Genomic DNA, 22,206 nt, shown 5'->3' on the forward strand with positions numbered 1-22,206 from the left:
AGGTAGCCCTGTGTCAGAGGGAGGGATGGTAAAATTATTGTTCCCAAAGCAGCCAGAGTATTAGTGAAAAATATGCTGGATGGTAGGAGAAGAAGAAATGTCCCAGTTTCCCACTAGCCGTGTGCAAAACTGTCACACTTCAGTACATTAGCTGATGACACAGAGAGGGTGGCATGAAGGATGACACCTGGAGTGGTATTCCCTTAGAATCTTGGCTGGGACCTTTTTATGGGGTATGACTGATGAGCCATGGGCACGTGTGTTCATGTCTGGCTCCTCTGGTCTTCCCCCTCATCCTTGGACTTGAAAGATACTGGAATAGTTAAGAGACTTTTGGAGAGGAAAAACTAAGTTTAAGGAAGAGAAGAAAATACATTGCACAAGGTATGGCTGAAGTGGAATGAAGGGGAAGGAGAACTGGGTGATTCTGAATCACTAGGAGAAAAGGTAGGCAAATGTGCTAAAGGGAAAAAGAGGCAGTAACCTCAATGGAGAATGAAGTTGAGGAAAATGAGATGGACAGGCATATTTAAGGCCTTCAAGGACCAACCTACAAAAAAGTAGACTGTTTTAGATGTCATGTTGCAGTTAAATAGTGCATGCAGTAAGGAATTTGTAAGTATTGTGTTCCTCAATTTTCAAGTGGCTTGGCAAGCAGCTGTTACCACTCTGGCTAGTAGGTCTAGTGATTTGGCTGCTATATGGGGAGCATGTATGTATTCATATGTGTGGGGGCAGGATTATATATACACCCACATATATTAATTTTTACGTCATTTTCTGAACTATTTAATTTACTGGAAAACAAGTACGGCTGGAAATAGCAGATATCATTGCAGAGGTAAATTGCTGTTATGACTTTGGATGGACACTGCTCTAAGTGTTTAAATGATCTAAAAATAATGGCACATAGCATAAGAGACATTATATGTGAGCTGATACTTCTTCATGAGTCATTTCCTGCTGAAAGTGCTATACAAAGCTAACTGCTAGAGGGGGTGTATGTATGTGATTATATATAATGAAGAGCAGCCGTGCTTTTTTCCGAGGTTCTTTATGTGCCTCTGCTGGTTCAGAGTATGAATGTGGTGATCAGTACTCTGCCTTTGAACAATGCTCAGATTTAGATATTGGCTATTGGAAATTGTAATGGTCTTCTGGGATTGTACTCTGTGATAAGTTTTCCCTTGAGGTTGACTGTGAGAGTATGTGGCCTACTTTAAAAACTCCTTGAACAGATGAACTAGTTGCTGCTCTGAATTGTGTTTTCAAATGTGATATTTTAACGATTATTTAAATTAAAAAATAACCAAAATGAAACAAAGCACTAGATGGATACACGTCTCACAAAGGTGGCTTGTGTGCAGCTGTATAAGGAATTACTTTAGATAGCAGTGTTGGTGATTCCATTGCCGGCTTTATCACCTAGGTCAGTGGTTTATTCACAGTACAAAGTGATTGTATCTCAGTGGCCAAGTCTTCAACTGGTTTCTGTCCTAACATTAATTCATTTCTTTGTATTTGAAGGCTTGCAATGCAAAATTCTGCTGTGAATTGAGAATCAGTTCTAGGATAGGAATCGTATGATAAGTGTCTTGGCACAGAGTACAAAGTAGTTTAAGGATCATGTTTCTAAATAGTAAAAATACATGTGTTGGAATTTTGGGGAAGCTTTCATCTAGCAAAATGATTAATTAACAAAAAAAATCCCTCCAAGACACAGACACAGTCTGGCTCAAGTTTGATCTATGAAACATAGGATTCAGTTTTCATCTTGGCAGGTATTTTGTTGCTGACATTTGTATTGTATCTCTAATGACAGACTTCTGGCTTTTTTTTTTTCATAGGCTCAGATTATTCCTCAGTGGGATGGTTACCTGGTACTGAATCCCTGTGGCAGTCCTCAGCGATTTCATCAAGCAGTCAAAACAATCCTGTGAGAAGACACAGCATAGCTTCTGACAGCGGGGACACTGGGATTGGTACCTCCTGTTCTGACAGTGTGGAAGGTGAGTTGGTACTGCTAAGTTTTGGATGTTTCTGTGAGAGAAACAATCCAAAACGTTTTAAAGGCATTTTTCACAAGCTAACTGTACTTTTGCAAAGCTGTTGAGTGCTTGCAGTTTCTCCCTTGCTCAAGCCAAGTAATTGTTTTGGTGAGGGTTGATTGATTTAGTTCTGCATGAGTTGTGTGCATTAACTTGCATCTCTGCCACAAAGGCGGTACTTGTCTTACATGTTTTGGTAATTGCAGTTACAAGAACTGCCAGATTATACAGAAGAGTAATGTCCTGTACTACAGCACTTGATAAACAAGAGGGGAAAAAGCAGAAACTTTTGAGGGAGTTGATAAAAGGACAATGCTTTCTGGTATTCATTGTGTGTGTCACATAGTGTGTGTCAGCAAAGAAAGTTTGCTCATTGTGCCGTGAGGAAAATGGGGCGTGTTGTGTCTTCTCATGTCCATTTCTGGTGGGAAGGAATTTCCATTTTATTGCATGGCATTTGAGGCATAGTCAAGGATCTTTGAGAAGAATCAACAGTACCTAAAGATTGTCAGAGCTTAGTTTGCATTAAATCATGATTACTCAAAGGTGATCTTATCAGGGAGGGTTACAGCCTCTAAGGTGGCAGTGTCTCCGTAACATCAGCACTCTCCTTATGCAACGTGTCACTGGAATTAAGCCTGAATGAGAGAGAGCAAGGCTGTAGTAAGACTTGAGGTTTCCTTCTTGCATTGACTTACTTTCCAGTAAGATTTTCAAGACAGGTAATGAATGATGGGACTGTGATATACTTTTCTCCAGCATCTTTCTATGCCTGAAATTTTTCAAAGGGGGTAGCTGGAATGAGGAAAAACAGAAAGAGTTAGTAGAAATGAAGTAAGGAATGCTGAATCAGTGTAAGAAGTCTCCGTGGAGGACTGAGCATTCCTGAGAAAAGGTCCAAATGCCTCAGTTAAGTCTGTCAGGCCTCTTTTGCACATGAGAAAATCCTTTCCGCGCTCTTTCTGTTGCATCTGTCAGTTGGAAAGGAGCTCATAACTTGCTTTGTGCTTCCTTTCATTTCGAAACCTTTCTAAAGTTGTTGGCATTGGCGAAATCAAGGTTTTGCTCAGATCTTCAAATTCTTGGGTGTAAAACTGAAATAGTAAATGGGTATTAATGCAGAAGCTTTTTTTTTTCTTTTCCCCAAGGAATATAGGGGGTATGAAGCACTCTCATGGTGTGTATTTATATATAGATTTAATCGCTCTCAGCCAAACGCTATACAATAATATTTTAAGACGCAGCATTTGAATTAAAACCATGCTCTCCCCTCCCCCCTTTTGAGGGCTTCCCCATTTGAGGGCTGGGATGAAGGAGAGGAAGTGAAATGGCAGCTCCTCATTAGATGTTCTGTTCACCTCTGTAGGCAAGAGAATAATCTGTTCAGGGCTGGGTGGGGGGAGACTGTGCTGAGGGAGAGGAAAATACAGAGGAGAAAGGTTGCAACAACAGATAGTTCATGACGTTTGTCTTCGGCAGTGCTTGACAATGGCCAGTTCTACTGTATCCTCAATGTTATGCATTTCCTGCCACCTTGTTTGAAAAACTTTTAAGTGGCAGAAAAGACAGTGTTAAAGAAAAAAGGGAAACCTAATGGTGAAACGAAGATTAATGAGTAATTGTATGACAGGCTTGGAAATTGACTGTATGTGTATATTTTTACTGGAAGAGGTCATTGCCTGTGGTCCCAAGTTGTCTGCATCTATCAAGCTGACCCCTCGACACATCCACAAAAAGAAAAGAGTATCACTGTCATCTGTGGGACTGTCAGGCCAGACTGGTAATTGCAGACTTGATGCTGGCCATCTGCTCTCAATGTGGTGCTTGGGAAGAAGCTCCTGGGGATTTTTCAGAGGGGAATTTTTTCACAAGTTGGCAGATTATTACACTTCTTAACAATGCTCAGAGAATGAATTGTGGCCTTGCTATTTCCTTTCTATTATGCCCACAAAAAATTAAAAACTTAATTTAAGAATTACCATTAACATCTCCTTTAATTGTGAAGATTGCACCTGAGTTTGTTTGTACAGATATGTAGTTGCTAGTAAATACACTTATGCAGGAAATGGACCTCAGGTGCACTTAAAATATATTTTTACTGGAATTTTTTCGTCCTATCTTAAATGTTCTTTCAAATTCATCTTCTTACTTGTACTAATTTCAGGAGCATTCATTCTTTTTGAAAATGCAGGGTTTAAAGAATAGTGACAAGTACCTCCAGTGTTTGACTCAAACCTGCGTGATTTGGAGGGGAGATGGGCTTTGACAAAGACAGGAGAAAGAAACCGTTTATGTTAAAATGTGTACAATTGATTGTATATTATGTTGTGCAAAGGCAGGAAAATGAGGAAATGAAATAAGCAGTGGAGTTTCACTGTTGAAATTGCACGATGTTGATGTGCACTGTGGGAGCTGAGGAGAGAAGTTCATAAACCCTAAATGTGGGGATGCTAGTTTGGGTAGATCTGACACTCGATTCAGAGTGCTCTTAAAGATTAAAAGGTGTTTTATCTCTGTTTAAACTACAGTTAATGTGTTTGGGGTTTTTATTTGTTTCCTGTTAGTAAGTTGTTCTGGATTCACATGAGCTTTTGGACTTCATTTGTAATTACCATTGTGATACCTCTGTATAACTATTCTTTCAGTGCCACTTACAGAAGAAATATGAAGTGTATATTTTAAGTGTTTTTGAGACTGTTTTTATTTGGGTTACCTAATTACAGAATCAGGGACTTGGCAGAAATTAAATGGTCGGTAGATGCCAGAAGAGCTCTTTCCATTGAGCATATTCTGAGTTTTGCCTCTTGGACAGGAGGGACAAGAACTAGATACTGATGTGGTAAGATACAAGGCCCATGATTCTTGCAGACCAAAACAATTTGCTTCATCAGATAAACTTGTTGTGCAGCAGAAAGTGCCTTATAAAGCAGATCTTTCTCCCTTATTTTGACATGCAGTTCATGATTTAACATTTCTGGTTGCAAATTAATGGCGTGAAAATTCATAGAATGGAAGAGAGAGATTGGATGCAGAGAATCAGAGTTACTTTTTTAGGAGTTGATGTTCTGCTAGTTTACTTTAATAAACCTCCTTTTTTAACAATCCTCCTACAACTTCTCTGGAACATTTAGCTGATAGAATAGAAACTTGTTTTAATGCTATGAGACCCAGAGTAGTCTCTTGCCTACCATTTTTAAGGGAATGTATTTTCTTTTTAAGGGATTAAAAAACCCTGATTACTTCAGTTGAATTGAACTGAATTGGGAACATGGTAAAGCCAGCATCAAAGTTATTTGGTTTTGCTGTTTTAAGCACTCTTTCTTCCAGCAGGTCCCAAGCATGGTATTCTAGCGCCCTTTTTTTTTTTTTTTTTTTTTTTTTATTAAGGAGAAACAGAAAAGTTAATAAATATAACTATTCAATACTGTGAAAGGCTGAACAGAATTTCAGGAGGCAAAACCTAATTATGAAGTATCTTGAGGGGTTTTCTTCTGCCGCTAGAGATAACGGAACTCACAATGTGTAGGTCAAGCATGTAGATTGTCCCGTCAGTTTGGGTATCACAAAAGTGCAATAGCACAAGGATCCTAGATCTTGATTGCTGGCAGTGGTCACTGTCTGCTGTGTTCTGTGATTTTGGAAGATGATTTATGTTCAGGGAAGTTCTTGATCTTAATTGAGTTGAGGTTAATCTCTATGCCCTTGGATCCTGGCAAGTATTGGCATATATTTGGTGAAGTAACTTGATTATTTGGAGGGTAGAAAATGATTATCTTTGAGGCATTTTTCCTTGTTTCCTTCCTCTGTGCTTGCCAAGTCTCATGTTATGAAGAAGTGTCCAGCCCTCTGTGAGTCAGAGTTACTGTGTTCCTTGGATATTATCTACCCTGACAATCAGAAATGTGCACTTCACTTAAGCCTGTGTTAGACTCTAGTCCTTGTAAGTGATATTACCATTGCTTGCTAGAATGAAGTGTCTGTATAGGTGATGGGAATATAAATATTAATGCTTAGAGTTTGGCTGTTTATTTTTGGGGGGTTTTAGGATTAAAAAAAAAAAAAAGTGCTATTTCAGATTCTAGTAGACTATTCCCAGGATTTAACGATTAGGAAAGAATTATACTAATAATTTTCCACTAAAATAAGATGGAAAAATTGCTTCAAGTGACAGTGACGTACTCTGTGTGAACTTGGGTACTCTGAATTTGAAGCTGGCTTGAACTAAACTAAAGGCACTTACTAGTTTCATATATGAATGTTATGCAGAGAGAAACAGCTGCTGCTTTAACTTCATGCTTTGCCTTCTTTTGTGATAGTTTCTCCGTAGGAACAAGCCCTCACAGTATGCTCAGTTTTCCTCACATAAAAAAAATGCCAGCAGGATTTTCCTCTGGCTAGTGGGAGTGTTCTGCACAGTGAACTTGGTGCATTTTGCCTTCAGCTAACATCAGTAGTTGTTTTTCAGAAAAATTACTTCTGTTGTTCTAATTGGAAATAACTCAGTGAAAATAAGTACTGCTTACTTAGAATTTAGTGGCATTCACTTGGTTACTGTGCAAAAAGTTATTTCTGTCATACATATTTTGGAGCTATGTCATTGAGTTGTACCAGAATGTATAGGATGGTGGGATGGGGGAGAGGATCAGAAGAGCAAAAAACAAGAAAAAAAACCCCAAACTTCAGGGTTGAGATAAAGACAGTTTAATAATGAAAAAAAAAAGCAAATGAACGTTGTGATGTAAAAGCACCATCAGGAGACTGATGCCCAGCCAGTCTCTGAGCAAGAAATACTTTGGAAAAAACCTGCCCCTCAGTTTCATTGCTGAGCATGACATTATATAGTATGGAATCTCTTTGGTATTTCAGGTCAGCTGTCCCAGCTGTGTCCTCTCCCAACCTCTTGTGCACCCCTCACTGGGGTGGCAGTGGCCGTGGTGCTGTGTAAGTGCTTCTCAGCAAAAGCTGAGACAGTGCTATGTTACCAAAACACAGCACCATAGGGGCTGCTGTGAAGGAAATTACCTCTCTCCCGGCCACTACAATTTCTGCCTCTTTTTCCATGTCATTTGCATCATGCTTAGGTGAAATATCAGGTAGTTGTTTTTAATGTCCTGTTACCTGTATTTTTGGTGGTAGGTATCTGGCATTCTGATGGGAAAACAAGGAACGTCATACAATTATCTCACCTATATTTAGGTTAATGTAATGAGACCTGGGCATGCCAATCATTATGCATTCTTTGTTGTGGGATTTCAGGGAGGACTTTTCACTTTTCCTTGCTACTATAATGTCAAAGAAAACTCTCTGGCCTGCATTCAGCAGCTCTGTAGCTCAAGGGGAGCAGGAGTGAGATCAGTTTCAGAAGAGCAATGGAGAGGAACAGTTGTAGCCTTAGACTTTTTCTGTGAACACCAGAAACATTCTGTAGCTAGTCAGTACTTAATGTATGTATTCAAGTAGCCTTTGCAGCCTTATCTGAAGAAATCACAGGACTAATTTTTAATCCTTTCCACTATGGACAGAATAGTGCACTTAGTGACAGACTGTAGGCATTTGGGATATAGGCTGCAAGTTCTTTGTAGCCAGAAAAAACTTGTTGCTACTGCCTGGAGTTCTAGCCTGGGGCTTGACAGAGAAGACTGGTTATATTCCCCCTAGAAAAGTTTGTAAAACTGGTTTTTTAACAGTGTTACAAGACTACCCATTTCTGGAGGGCTTATACTTTGCTGTTAGTCATTACTCAGCAGACCTGTTTCTACTATAATGTACGCACAGATTAAACTTTCTTTTAGTGTAAAGTCCAGTTAATGTATTTAATGTCATCCTTTATTTTAGCCATGATTTCAGTGTACTGATAATAAGTAATTTCTGTAAAAGTACCCTTTGAAGTAGAACATAAAAGCTCACTGTTACAGAGAACCTTTTTCAGGGCTTTGCTTGTGTTTCTGTGAGCTTCTGTGATAAGTCACATGGAGTTTTAACATCAGTTTTGGCAGTATAAAAGCAGCAGAGAGGAAGAACAATGTGCAGAGACCACTTGTGCATGAAGCATGGTTACTCCATCTCACTTCCTTCATCTCTGACTTTCTTCACGTTAGGGGAATTAGGTATCTGTAAGAGGAAGTGAGAAATACTCAGCAAATGACAAGTCTGATTAGTTAGCCCAGGTTTGGGGTATAATGAAACAGTTTGAATAGTGGGGACTGGTAATGGAGGGGCAAGGGGATAAAGGCTCAAAAACGCTTGCCTGTGTGCTCATGGGGTATTTGTTTGCAGTAACCTGACTTGAGTGGTAGTTGTTAATAGCTGGCCTGTTTTTTTCAGGCAGAATTATGTGCAAGTTTGTTGCTTTTGATATGTTAAATTCCTTGGAGAAGTGTGATTGGTTTTTTTTAAAAGCAAAGGTTATTTTTATACCTGTGCTTTTTTTTTTTCCTTTTTACCATCTTAAATGCTTCTTACCCCATCAAATTTAGAAGGAAAACTGGTGTGTGTTTTTCCCAATGTGAAACATGGTAAAAGAAATCTCTTGGGGTTTTTGTTTCCTTCCTCTTAGAGGGCTGAAAGCTAAGATTTTGCTATGACAATGACTGCATTTGTGTCAGCAGCAGTTGTGAAAGTCAGCCTTGTAGAAGTGTTGTCAGCTACAGAGAGGTCACTTCTTTGCCCCTGGAGCATGTTCTTCTGGTATAGTTATCCTGTACAATAGGTTAAAAAAGTTTATGCCTAATTCGGCTTATATAAGTAAATACAACTTATGCAACGAATAGCTCTGTAGTGAATACTCAAGCTTTTTCTGCAGAAAAACACTTCTGAGGCATCCTAAGTAGGAAATGTTGTTTATATACATCTAAACAGTATTTTCTGTGTATGTGTATATTGTTTTTAAAATGTCTATTAAGTAGCAAGATCAGAAAAAACCCAGAAGGCAACATAGGTGTCTATGTAGGAATAAAATTAAGTCTGTCCTTAAAGGCAGAAAGATGATTGGCAGGAAAAAATGCAGTGTTCTATTACCTCTAATGCAAAAAATGTCTCTGACATCAGTCCTCTTTGCAGCTTTTTCTGAGTTTTTTGTAATAACAATGAAAACCAGAAAATATACAGGAGTAACTTTTCTAATTTTGCATCAATTTCTCCCTAGCTAGTTTCCAGAATTCCTGTGATGTTCAGGAATTGCACACTCTTCTCTTCCCTGTTCTCTGTGCTGCTGTTCTTCCTGGTGCTTAACCCTTGTATAGAAAAAGTGGTAACAATGAAATATGTTTGCAAGGAATTAATTACATTTCTGAATTACATAAACATAAATTAGTATCTCCCTTCTTGTTAACTGTTCTTACATTACAATTTGTGCCTTGTTGCTCAATATGACTGGATTATTTTTTTTTAAACTCTTACAGCATTGAACAGAAAGTTTATATTAGGATGTTGCTAACAAATTGAGTGGATTGCAGAGGTTCCTGGGGTTTTTTTCCCAATGAGCTTAGTGTCCCAGAAGAAATTACATTCCCATTTTGAGATCACAGTATACTGCCTTTGGCGGTATGGCCCTGAAAACGGGATGGAAGTGGAAAAAAATTTGCTTTCATCTTGCCAGATAATAATACAGGTGTGACATGGCAGTCATCTCTTAAATAAATGACACACCCGGTCCTGAATGCTAGTGTCAAATTCTACCTGGTTGTAGGTTGGCTCCTTGCAACTCAACTCATACTTGGTAATTTAAATGGCACTGCCTAGCTCATGGGAAGATAGGAAGCAAATAGTTTAGTTCAGATGTTTTTAATGCAAAATTAATAAGAATTTTAGCCTCTTTGAGAAAGAATTTGTGCTGGGTATTTTCATGCTATTGAGGTATAGAAATGTGGTTTGGAAAAGACTGCAGGAGGTCTCTGTTTCCAGCCCTATGCTCAGAGCAGGATCATCACCGACACGAGACCAGGTCAGCCCTGACTTTGTCTTGCTGATTCTTGAAAACCTTCCCAGGTACCTCAACCTCTTTGAATAACCTGTTCCAGTGTTATAATAAGATGTCCTTGTGAAGGATTTTTCTCTGATGTCCAGCCTGAACCTACCAAGCTGTAGTTTTTCTATTGTTGGCCCTTATTTTGTCTGCTACTACCAGGAACAGTGTGGTAAATAAATTTAACTAATTTAACTACCTGACATTTATGTATTTTTGGGGGGAAGGAGGGGGGGGGGCGGGCGTGGTGGAGTGGGAGTGGGTTGTTACCGTTTTGGGGTTTTTTTCTGGCCAAAACTGTGTACTACTTTGTATTATCTGCTGTAGGTTTTGGCAAGTCTGAAGGCTATAAAACAGAGTTTAAACATCTTGCATTGAATGTGTCCCTGTGTTTGGGCTGCTATTCTTAAGCATACAGGATGATTTTAGTCTTGATGTCAGTGAATCAGAAGACTGTATTATGTGTATTTTTCTTAAGTTGTATAATTATGATAAACTCTTAGTGGCACAACCTTTTTCCATCAGGGATTACTCTATCCGTGCCAAAGGCTAAAAATATTTTGTATTTTCAAAAATAGAATAGTCTTTCTTGGTTGATGTAAACAATGACATTTATTGTATGAAGTGGCAAGAGGTTTTCAGTTTTCCTGTTTGTAAATTTTATTCTGTAGGATCACCTAGAGATTTGGGACAGGATTGTAGTTTATTGTTCTATCTTACATAAATTCTAAAGAAACAAACACTTTTTAACAGGGTGAGAGGTATTCCTGGAGTAAGAATTCTTTAGAGAGGTGATATGGTTAAAAGTACCCCTTTCTTTCTCATTGCATCAGCCATCTGCATGCACTCATACTTTGCTGTTGAGAGTGATGGCAAGGTTTTAATTCTAATTAGCTCAGCTAGAAAATTGAACTAAAAATATGTTCAGAGTACATAGAAAGGGAATTGGATTCGCTAGGGCATCCATAATGGGGTTGTGGTTCTCCTCATGTGTTAGAGAAATCTTAATAGCCAAAAGAAGTCTCGTTGAAAAAATTTTAGCGACTGTTGGGAATTCAAATAAGATGTGCAGAATTTTTGCTTTTTACTATTTTGCCCTATTTAGACGAGGAGAAAAAATGCTCATGATCAAAAAAAATCCCATGTGAAGAAAACACACTTCAGAGGGGTTGGAACAAGATCATCTTTGAGGCCCTTTAAACCCAAGCCATTCTCTGATTCTGTGAAAATAACTCAATTTTTTGCGGCAGTTGCTTGGATGTCTGTTGTCTAATACAGCTTCTGAAAGGTTCTGGGTAAAATGATTCATGGCTTCTGTAAAATTGGAAGCGTGCTCTCCCTGGAACACATGGTCTGAATGGGATCTTAGGTTACTTTCTCACTCCTTTCAATTGATGTTGATGTCCCCAGGTTCAGTATTCCTTTTCAGATCTCGTTACTCCTCCATCTTCTCTCTCCTAGTGGAGTTCAGGGAGAAGAGGGGGGAAAACAAGTTTGACTTCAAGCAGCCCACAGGATAGATATGCTTTCCACATTCAGGCCTTTACATGAAATCTTTCTCACCTTGATCAGGTACTCACATGATCTTACTAGTTGACACTGAAGAGAGCGTGACAGAGGACTTCAGTACAGGAGGTCCAAATGGGTTAGTTTTACGTACACAACTGCTCCAGTTTGTTGCTTTTCTATTATTTCAGTGTCAGTCCCTGTCGTCCGTTCCCCCCCACTCCCCCAAAAAAAAGGTCATTCTGGCCAAATTTCCTGGTTTAGAGTCTGTAACTTCTGCTGTTCCAAATGGCTCAATTCTTGTAGCCCTTGGGTCTTCACTTAAAAAGAGCAGTATGTTATATAAATAAGAGAAGGAACAGTCCATGATTTATACTGGTAGTATTTCAGCTCTTAGAATATCTTTATGAGATAGTGCAGTAGTATTTTCTTCCTTCTGTTCCTGATGATTTTTTTTCCTTGCTTTCCTTTTTGAAATGAGGTCTGGGATAGTTGTATTGTTTTTGTACATGTTAAGACTGATACCAGTAAGTGATGTAACCAGACTCTTGTGGAATACAAGGATGTGGTATATGTGTAGACATGATGAGTGCATAACAAAAATTGAAGGTTTGTGTTTACCCATGAGTAGAATTTAATTTTTTAATGGAAATTAGCATTTATTTAATCCGTAATGGAAATTGTAATGGATTCTTTTGGAAGGAGGTGAGGAATGTGAAAAATTCAGAGTCTATTAATTATATACTTCTAAAGTTTTGGAATGAAATGGGAATTTGAAAGTAGGTAGGAATATTATGGCTATATATGAATATTTACTTTAGTTAGTTCTGGCAGGTAGCATAGTCTAGTAGAATTAATAATACATGTGGCTTACTGCCAGAAGTTCATGTTTAAATGGTTCTGGGAGTACTGTACTCCCATGAGAATAGTATACCCTTAATTTACTGTAAAAATTAAAGAATGTTAATTAGATTGGTGCTTACATGGGTGGGTGTTATTCCAGCTGTTGAGAAGTAAGTGTGGGACTTGATGGAGCAGGATGTACATGGAGTTCTGTGTTTCAGAAGTCTGATACCAGACTTGGAGAAGCATGGATTCTTTTTTTTTCCTTTTCTTCTGAAGCTTGCTGATTTGTAAGGCTGGTTAAATCAGTTTATTTTATTACACGTGCTTATATAAACAGATTTATTCATATGCATTATACAAGAGTTTCTATGTGGATATCTCTCTCTCTATATATATATGTACACACACAACAGTTACCATGCTTGTTTGTCCAACATCATTAGTGTTTTTGGCCTTAATAACTGAGAATATAAATTAAAATAAAAATAAAGTGCATTACAAAAGATAGGGTAAATAGAGATATTATGATTCTTCTGTTAAGAAGCTGTTCTTGCATTCAGTGTTTATAATTGTTATTGATACAGTTCTTTCCACTGCTTCAATATTGTAATCATGTCTAACTTGCCTGTAAGTGTTAGCCCAAGATGCAAAAAGGAATTTAGCAGTGTGTGGTTATAAAAATATTCTGTGCAAGGTGAAGCATGGTAGTTTTGATTATGGAAAATCATTTGTGTTGACCTCTCTTCTGAAGCTGAAGCACATCAATAACCTTGCGCCACTTGAGTGGGGATGTGAAGATCTGTGTGTAGCTTCTAAAATTGCTACCCTTTGCAGAGTTTCAGATTTCATCCTGGTAGCTAGGATGTGGGCTGAATGCCATTACAGTTTGCTATGTTAGGGATTTACTGGTGCTATTGGGTAACCCCGAAGAACACTGTGGATACCGCATTGCACAAAATTGCTGTCTTGTGTTTCTCTGGGGTGGAAGATGACTTCAGCTATTAACATAATTAGACAGATTTAATTTTTTAATTTTTTTAAAAATTCAAATGCTTTCTGTAAGTATGCAATTCAGACTTTCTGAGCTAGTTGTTATGGAACTGACTTAATTTCAGAGCCAGAGATCGGGTCTCTCAAGTTTACCGCACCAACTTTTATGACAGACTTTGTTTGGTCCATGTTTGTTCCAATCAAAAAATAAGATCTGAAATTGAGTCTACCTTTTGAAAAGAGTTCTGTTTTTAATTTCTGGAATGTGCTGTTCTAGTAGTACCTTAACTGAGGTGTTTCTTAATAGGCTGGAGAGTGGAGAAGAAACAATTTTGTTTTGTTTTGGTTTTTTTTTGTGGGGATCAGAGCACTGCTAATGTGCTTGGATGCCATAGTGATAAGCACTATAAATACCCAAATGTGTGAGCCAACAACTGGAAATAAATTTATAAACACTAAATTCTTTCCATTATCAAAGTCAGCAATTGAAACATTTTCTGCTCTCCCACCTCTTGCTCTGTACTTTTAACTGTGCACATCAGAAAACAAAAAGGACATACAAACTCTGTCTTCCAATTTTCCTGGGGAGCAGAGAGAAATGATCACTAAACCCTTTGAAGGAAAATGTAATTCAGATTGATTGTGTTCAAGCTTGTTGTCTATAAACAGTGAACCACTCTTCTGTTGAAATAAAGTCTAAAACCAGGTGGCAATGCAGGTAGTAGCACTTAAAATAACCACAGTTTTTATGTCATGTGTTATGCTTTGTGTAAGCATGATGGGCTGTGTGCAATAGCGCTGGAGATTCTGTGGCTATTCAGGGAGGTGTGTTGGCAGTGAACCAGCATCCCGTTCAGGTGCCAGGTAAATCTTACTGTTGGGAATTGAGATGCCACATTGATTTCTAGAATTATGGTGATCAAATCCCGAAACTTGCACCTAGGAAGGACTTCTTTTTGTGTGTAGTGTCTTCTTTTTGTTTTGAATACTTTAGCATGTTGTTTCTTAAATGACTACAGAAATCATCTCACATATGCAAGTTGGAGTTGGGTTAGGGTTCTGTTATCTGCAGTAGATCAAGTCCTTTAATCTGTGGCTGCTGATATAATTCATAGCGAGTGTGTTTCATTCCAGGGAGAATGAATTCAGTGGACCAAATGGTGCCTGACATATATACAATTTGGCAAAGGAACTTCTGGTCTTTCAGGATGAGAAACATTCTGTTAAAGCATTTTTCATAATAAATTACTTACATTTTCTTGCTTTTATGATTTAGTTGGATTTATTGCTTTCATTTAATTAGTGTGCTAATCATAACATTTTTCTAGACTTGTAATGTCTGGGCACTAAACTCTATCTTTTCTCTGGCATAGGAAGTGGGGGAGAAAAAACAACTTTAGAAATGGATTGCCAGTGAAAGAATGGGGAAATTCTAAACTGCTGTTAATTTTTTAAAAATTTATTTTAGAAATTATTTACAAAGCTAAGTGTTTTCATTAGGAAAGCTGGGATAAAAGACTCTACTGGTCATTATGCATTTCTCTCCTGATTCAGTCTCAGCTTATTTAAGCATTGGTTATAGTTAAAATCAGATCTTTCAGCCAGTCTTGTCAAAGGGCACAAATGACCTTTAATTTTCAAGATACTTCTAAAAGAAAGTGACATACAGGTTCATTTTAATAGTGTGTAACTGTCATTATGTTACAGACAAACTGCTAGCAGGTGAAAAAAACACTCCTAAGAATTAATGTGTGCATGAAGTTTGGGGTTTTTTTCCTCCAGCCTTTAAAACTGTCCTTCACAGCTTCTTTGATGGTGGACATATAAGGAAGTAATATTCCCTTCTGGAGTGGAGGCTTGTTTTTTACAATACAGAAATCCTCCAAGGAGTGTGAGATTTGGTTCTAAATACACCCTCAGAATTAACACTCCTAATTTTACCTGTGTAATATTTCACATTTGCTCAAACTATTAACTGTCCTCCAAAAAACCTCTGCAATTAAGTCCTCAGAGTGTGTGAAGGTTGGGGGTCCTGGAAGACGACTTGTTTATGGGCAGTACAGAACTGTGAATGCCTCTCCTTTGTTTTGTGTTGTAGGTAAATTGTGTATTAGAATTGGAACAACTCTATGTTATTAATAGTCTTAGTATCATGGCTCCACAAGTGTGCCTGAAAAAGATAATGTTAAAAGTTGGAGTCAAAATGGTGAAAGCCAGATGGTGCACAAAAGCAAAGGGCTTTCCACATCTGTTTATTATCCTGTAATGAGTTTTGTGGGATGGAATCCAGTAACTCTTCCATATCTTCTTGTTGCTGCTGTTGCTTTCAGAAATATTTCTGTTAGTAGTAGGAACGTTGCTATAGGAAAATGCTGAGGATTCCATGTGGGTCTTATCCTCCTTTCCCCTGATTTTATAACTACAAAGTTTTTCTTGAATTTGTGAAATTTAAAAAGGTAACCAGGGTAGCCAGTACTGCTTAGTGTAAAGAGCAGTGGGAGGAAGCAGGTAAAGTTTACTAAGTGACATTAGGCTAGTTGTTGTAAGAGTTTGTCTCCTGTTCTTCATTTGGAAAGTGCAGATAATGACGCTTAATTTTTCGAGTATAAAAAGTGACTTCTTCTGTAGGATATAGAGCTGTGCTAAAATCCAATTTAAAGTTAATCCTCTGTGACCTGAGCTGGGTTCCAGATGGTGACCTACATGTGGAGTAGGCTGTTAATTTGTTATCAAAGCCCTCTGATGTGTCCAAGAAACTTTAAGGGAAGGTGAGATTATTGTATGGTAAATAAAGGGTAGAGTAGCAAAGCTAAGAATATAAATGTTAGAAAATAGAGTGCTAAAGCTACTTTGGCAACATTGTATTTTACTTCTTTCTGTATTTACTTCATGGGGTTTTACTAACATTTGTTTTCTTTTTGTTTTCTTTTTTTTCCAATATTGTATTTAAATATTGTGGTTTTTCCCAGATCTTGTTAAGTAATTATGTAGGCTGCTAGGTCTGCAGCAGACCTACTCCAGTTGAATATTAGCTACTGTTAACATATTACCATCTCTTACCATTTGGGGAGCAGCATCTGAAGGGGAGAGACTTCATCCCAGTGAGTTAAGTTATTCTTGAGGCAACAGTTGAATTTTTGGGATTGCTGGGGATGATTTCTGGCCCTTGGAAGGGATTACTGCTTGATATGGGCCTTCCCAAAGTGTATTAAGTAAATTGCTTGTCGCCCATTAAGTGCTTCCCAGAGGTGCGCAGCAGTGGCAGTGCTGCAGCAAGGCAGGCTGGCTGCGCTTGGCGACCTGGCCTGACCTTGGTCTGCAGCAGGAGGAAGGAGTCAGACAGGGACAGTCTTGCTGTGAAGCAGTGGAAGCCATCAAGCAGTATCCTGCCTCACTGGGCCCATGGCAGCCTCGCTGCTGTGACTGCCCACAGCACCTGCTGCTGCCTGTAAAAGGATTTCTTTTTCCATCTGGGTAATGTACATGTGTTCTAATTGTACAGAAGTCTGTGTGATACTTGGAAGAGTTACCAGTTAAAGGGCTGTCAAATATTGGAACAGACTGCCCCGGGAAGTGTTTGAGTCACCATCCCGGGAGGTTTTCAAAAGATAACATGCAGATGTGGTGCTTGAGGCCATGGTTTTAGTGTGGGACTTGGTAGTGCCAGGTTAATGGTTGGACTCAATGATCTTGAAGGTCTTTTCCATCTTCAGTGATTCTGTTCTATGATTATGGATTCAGGCTGGAGGTCCCAAAGTGAGAATACAGAAGTAAGTGAGGGGGATGACTACTATGTGCAAGACTCAGCTGGGGGAGACCAGTGGAAGAAATGAGGTTGAAGTGTGAGACTGGGAGAAAAAATGGAGGCATGTTCTGTCTTTCCCACTTGCATAGCCTGGCGTAAAACTGGAGGGTGCTGGTCCTGTTAGAGCTATTCCTGGTGGGCTGTGAGCCAAGAGATCCACTGCTCTGTGGTGTGCAGAACAGGTACCAGTTGAATCTAAATATTTTAGTATTAAATTATTTTTAATGATTTATTTCAATATAAAGACAGTCTTAGTAGGAACAGGGATTAAACTGTCATTAGTTGATAATTATCTCAAAAACACAGCCAGAAACTCCAGTCTCCTTGAAAGTGGGATTTAACCTTCTAAAGTTACTTGACATTGAATTGAGGGCTCTGTTTCTACCTGTAGTTATGAAGAAAATGTGAGGTATTGATACACACCTTGGTCAGCCACGGAGTTTTAACTCTCTGAAATGACCGTGCTCTCTGGGAGCGCTCAGGTTTTGCTCTGGCCCCTTGTGTTAGAGGGGATCTCTTAACTCTCCTTGTGTGCGTCTTCACGTGCACGTCCTTTGCCCTTCATGTCTTAGGTGAGGTAGTTTTGCTGCTGAAAGGTGTCAGCCTAGCTAATCAGGGAATCCTGTTGTAGGAGATGGCAACAGAGGTAGGTTAGAGTTGGGATAAAACAAATAAGTTTCCTGTGGAGACTGAGAAAGCACAACTTGCATTTGTCTTGGTATAGGAAGGGGTAGGTATGTACCTGGTACTGGGTGTTCTCTTACAGAGAACAAAAATACCTTGAATTATCCCCCTCTGGAGGGCAGGGATGGATTTCTGTTGTGATGGGTTAAGTTACTCCAGTTTTTTTTCATTCCTAGCTGGGGATGAAAAAGTAGTGCCATCGAGAGGGGGTATCTGGAGGCTCTTGAAGTAGATGGTATTTGTGGCGTGGGTATTGGTATCTTGCAGATACAGAAGGGAAGGAGAACAGATACATTGTGACATCCAGAGTATTTTTCCCCTTTAGCCATTACTTTTAAAGAAGGTCCTGGGGGGATATTTGATTTCTTCATGTCTTCACTGTTAAGTGCTTGTTGTTGGAAAATGGAATTGGAAGCTGTAGATGACCTTCATAAAAGGGCAAATGCAAGTTAAGATCTAGACTCGTGAAAAATGAGACAACCAACCACAAAAGAAATTCCCTGTGGCAGTATAGGTTCTCACTCATACTTTTATTTCAACGAAATCAAGTTGCATGTTTGCGTGACTGCTGTTCTGGAATATTGCTTTATCCTCTTATCTGGGGGGGTGAAAATAGAGCCCATTAATCTAAAAATTGTTCTACTTAGTTATGTAACTGTTTCTTAAAAATAGCTCTAGATGGCTGGAGAAGATAGATGCTGTGGGATACAAATTCCTCTTCTGCTTGGCTTGTGCTCTTTTGCATAGAGCATCCATATTGCATGCATAATGTTTTTGTCTATTTTGTGGTGGCCAGCTGCATGTAACTCACATGTACTCCACAGCAGCCTGTGAACATCCTGTAGCACAGTTTTCTCTCAGGTGCTGTACTGAGGATGGGGCATTTTTTTGTGTGTGTGGCACTTACTGCTGGGAAAGTTTAACTTTTTGAAAATGGTTGTTCAGAGCATTCTTTGTTCTGTTGTACTTCTAGAAATCGCTATTATGTTTGGCTGTGGGTTTGTGATATCCTTGGTTAAAGAGGCAAAATATAAAATCAAAAGGTTTATTGTATTCTGGTAAAAATGAGTTCATTCTTTTAAGACATACTTCTATCTTAACATGCTCAGTTTTCTCATCTAAAGAGATTTTTGTGTAAGTTAGGTTAGCCTTTTTCTTTATAGATTAGTTTAGCAGATGGCCATTGCAAGCTTGGACCAATAGCAGTCATAAATAACTTTTTTTCAGTGACTGATATGGAGTAAAAATTTGCTCTTGGGCTTACCTGCTGTTTACTTTAGACTATTTGCTCAGATAAAATCTGTGAAATATTTTCTGCTTCAGTTAAATATCCCATGGTATTGTATTTGTCGCTTGTTCTTTTAATGAATCTGTACTTTCAGATTTCTCTAACATTGGCATCTGGAATAACTGAGTAGAGGAAGGAAAATAAGAATAGAATCTTGCAGTAGTTGACTTTGCTGTGATTTTTTTTTTCTCTGCTGAATAATCTTTTCCTGTAAAACAAGTTTTGCCTGCTGCTTTTTCAACTGTGTGTCTGTTCATTAGAGCTGCCCTTGTTGCACAGGACCGATGTCTGACTTCATTTTGGAGTGGCAGCATCCCACCTCTATACACTGCTACTTTCCTTTACAGTCCCCTGTTACATCATGTTCTGAATCTGGGTTTCATGTGAGTGAGCTAAGTTGACCCAGATCTGGCTCAAGAGTAGAAGTTACTAAATTTTTTCGAAGACGCTTCTCTTTTGGAGTTGCGGATTCCCCATCTGAGTATTATTAGCCTAGATATTGCTGGGTAAATTGGCACTTCACAGAAATATTAATAGGCAGTACTCTTTTTTTGTGTCCTAAAATATCAGTTAGGCTAAGATCCCTTGGGCAGAACACATATACTTGGTGTGTATCTGATATGTTGGGGGCATGGGGGTTTTCTTTTTCCTCTCTGCATGTATATACCTAATGAGTATTAGGACCTCAGGTTTACTGTACCACTCACGTGTACTTGCCTTTTTCTGTTTGTGGAGTTTGTATTTGTTTTCCCCTATCAAAAATTGTTGCACTGCCTTGGTGCAGTCTCCTTGAAGTCAACTGTTGCAAAAAACAAAGTACTGTTAAACGTTTCTGTTAAGCTTTGTTAGTTGAAATACATGTAAAATTTTATTGAGTCTTATAATAATTGATACTGCCAAACAGCTAGTTTAAAGAAATTTTTTTAAAGCAAAATGGGGATCATTTTACCCAGTATTTTCTTGCACAAAAAAACCCAGCTATATATTTCAAGGGAATGTGTGAACTTTTAACAAGGAGTGTTTTGGATGACAGGTCATTCTACCAAATGTATTTTTAACTTCAGTTAGTATTGGGAACTTTGGCCTCAGATCTGGCTGCAGTGGCACATAGGAGAAAACTAACACTTTCTACAGAGCTTGTCTCGTGTGTAATGGTTTTTTAACTGATCATGCATGATCAAAAAAGAAAATGTATGATCTCTGTGTGCTTCGTTTTGGCACTGATTGTGGTTTGATCGCTCCTGTGCAATTTTCTGGGAAGATGCTCAGATTGCATCTTAAGTTAGATGACAAGTGATGGAATTAAGAATTTGGCACTTGAAATGGGATGTGGAACGCAGAGATTGATTCGTAGTGCTAAGGTGAGTTCATGTGAAGGTGTGGCCCACTGTGTCACTGAGTTGTGTGTTCTTGCTGCTAGAATCTTAAGAACTTCACTACTGAGGTTTTTGCCAGGTCTGCTGTCTCAGAAGGCGTGGTGGGGACCTGATGTTAATGCACAGGGATGACCTCTCAAGCATGGGATAGCACTCTTTAAATAAATCAAAGCTGGTGAGTGTTGGCTGTGACCTCATGAGACTTGGTCAAAGAGCAGACTTGTGAAAGACTATTTCAGTACCAGAAATACTAAAACTTAAGTAGTAGCTCCTAGAGTGTGTGTTCCTTGTCAGTACTGTTTTCTAGGGAAAATACTGAATTTTCAGGTAAATCTAAGTGAATCAAGACAACCTTTCCCATGGTAAGCTGAAAACAGGATGTGAATAATGTGAAAATAGGGAAATACGAGTAATTTTCTTTGAGTAAATACTTTTCCTTTGCTCAGTAAAGAGGTATAATTTTGTTGTATTCAATGACAGTTTCTGTGTTAAGCTTTAATAAACTTTCGAATATACTTGTTTCCCCCTTCCTCTTTTTTCATATTATTTGCAGATGGACACTGTTGTCCTCATTACTTGTCTGAGTAGGATTGTTGCTACCTTATCACCTCTCTAGCAAACAAGGGAGAAGGTATGTTTGCCTGAAGGGTATGGAAAAGAATGAGAAATCACAAATGGGGGAAATGTTAAGTTCATGAGCCATAGAGGAGGAGGATAATGAAGATGGATACCAAGTGGCCAGGTCTTTAGTAAATTAGATGGGGTATGTTTGGCAAGTTTCTGTTCAAGTATGTTCATATGTATGTAGCATTCCTTTTGTTCGTAAGGATGTCTAAGAAGCTGTTTGCCATTTGCTGGAACTCAGTGTTACCTCTGCGTTTCTTTCCTTGCATAAGTGTCTATGCCATCCTGGTACTTATGTGTGCAGCTTTTACTAGCATGTCTTTCTGCTCTACTTACTAAAAGTCCTTTAAAGTTGCCTTGTAGTATTTTTTGATTTCTCTACATTGTAGGACGCCTGTGAGGCTCTCCTATCATTTATTCCTTCTTCCATCTCTCTGCAGTAGCACTGCACAGGGATAGTAGCTTTACCAGTATTTGACCTGAAGGAAAGTGCTAAAAGCAACAAAATTGCTTCACATTTTTGAAATCCTGTCTCAGCTGCAACCTTGTAAGTTCCCATTCATATTATTCAGTGTCATACTGTTCAAATTCTTTGTGAATTATATAGTTTTTTAATTCCTTCAACTTCTAAACCTAGCGAGGTTTTAGGTAGAACTTGCATTCATTTGGTGTGCAATGCAGTAGATAACGGAAAATCTCACACAATTAATGTGAAACAAAGTAGAACTGACTTGGAGTTTGCAATCCACATCTTATGTAAAAGAGTTCTGATTGATACTGGCAGTACAGTGATGGTGATGGTGGAAGGCAGTGAACTTCCTTCTTTTTTCCAATTGACATTAATTGGACTTGCTTCTGAATACCACATGACTGTTTCTGCTTTGAAGGCATAGATGTGACACCACCATCTCAGTTTACTGGCAGTAAGTATTTTAGTATTTAATATTATTTTAAATTAGCATTAGTTAGTATTGTTTTGCCTCTAGTAAGTTTTTTGTTATTCTTTTATAGTTCCTTTTTGTTCAAACACAGAATTTTATAAACAAGCAATATTTAAGAATTCTTTCTCATACAAA

At 38.5% G+C, this 22,206-nt stretch overlaps 1 protein-coding gene across 2 annotated transcripts in view; it reads left to right on the top strand.

Moving 5' to 3' along the window:
• Positions 1-22,206, top strand: part of CEP85L (centrosomal protein 85L) — a 106,341-nt gene that overhangs the window by 14,906 nt on the left and 69,229 nt on the right. The window contains exon 2 of one of the 2 annotated variants that reach the window (XM_082302876.1): positions 1,848-2,009. In XM_082302876.1, the coding sequence (XP_082159002.1) occupies positions 1,848-2,009 (162 nt within the window). Of the gene's footprint in view, positions 1-1,847; positions 2,010-21,074; positions 21,138-22,206 lie in introns of those variants that run through there. The other variant, XM_082302877.1, reaches the window with a different exon arrangement.

This window comes from Coloeus monedula (genome assembly GCF_965178545.1).
Source record: "Coloeus monedula genome assembly, chromosome: 2".
Taxonomy (NCBI): Eukaryota; Metazoa; Chordata; class Aves; order Passeriformes; family Corvidae; genus Coloeus; species Coloeus monedula.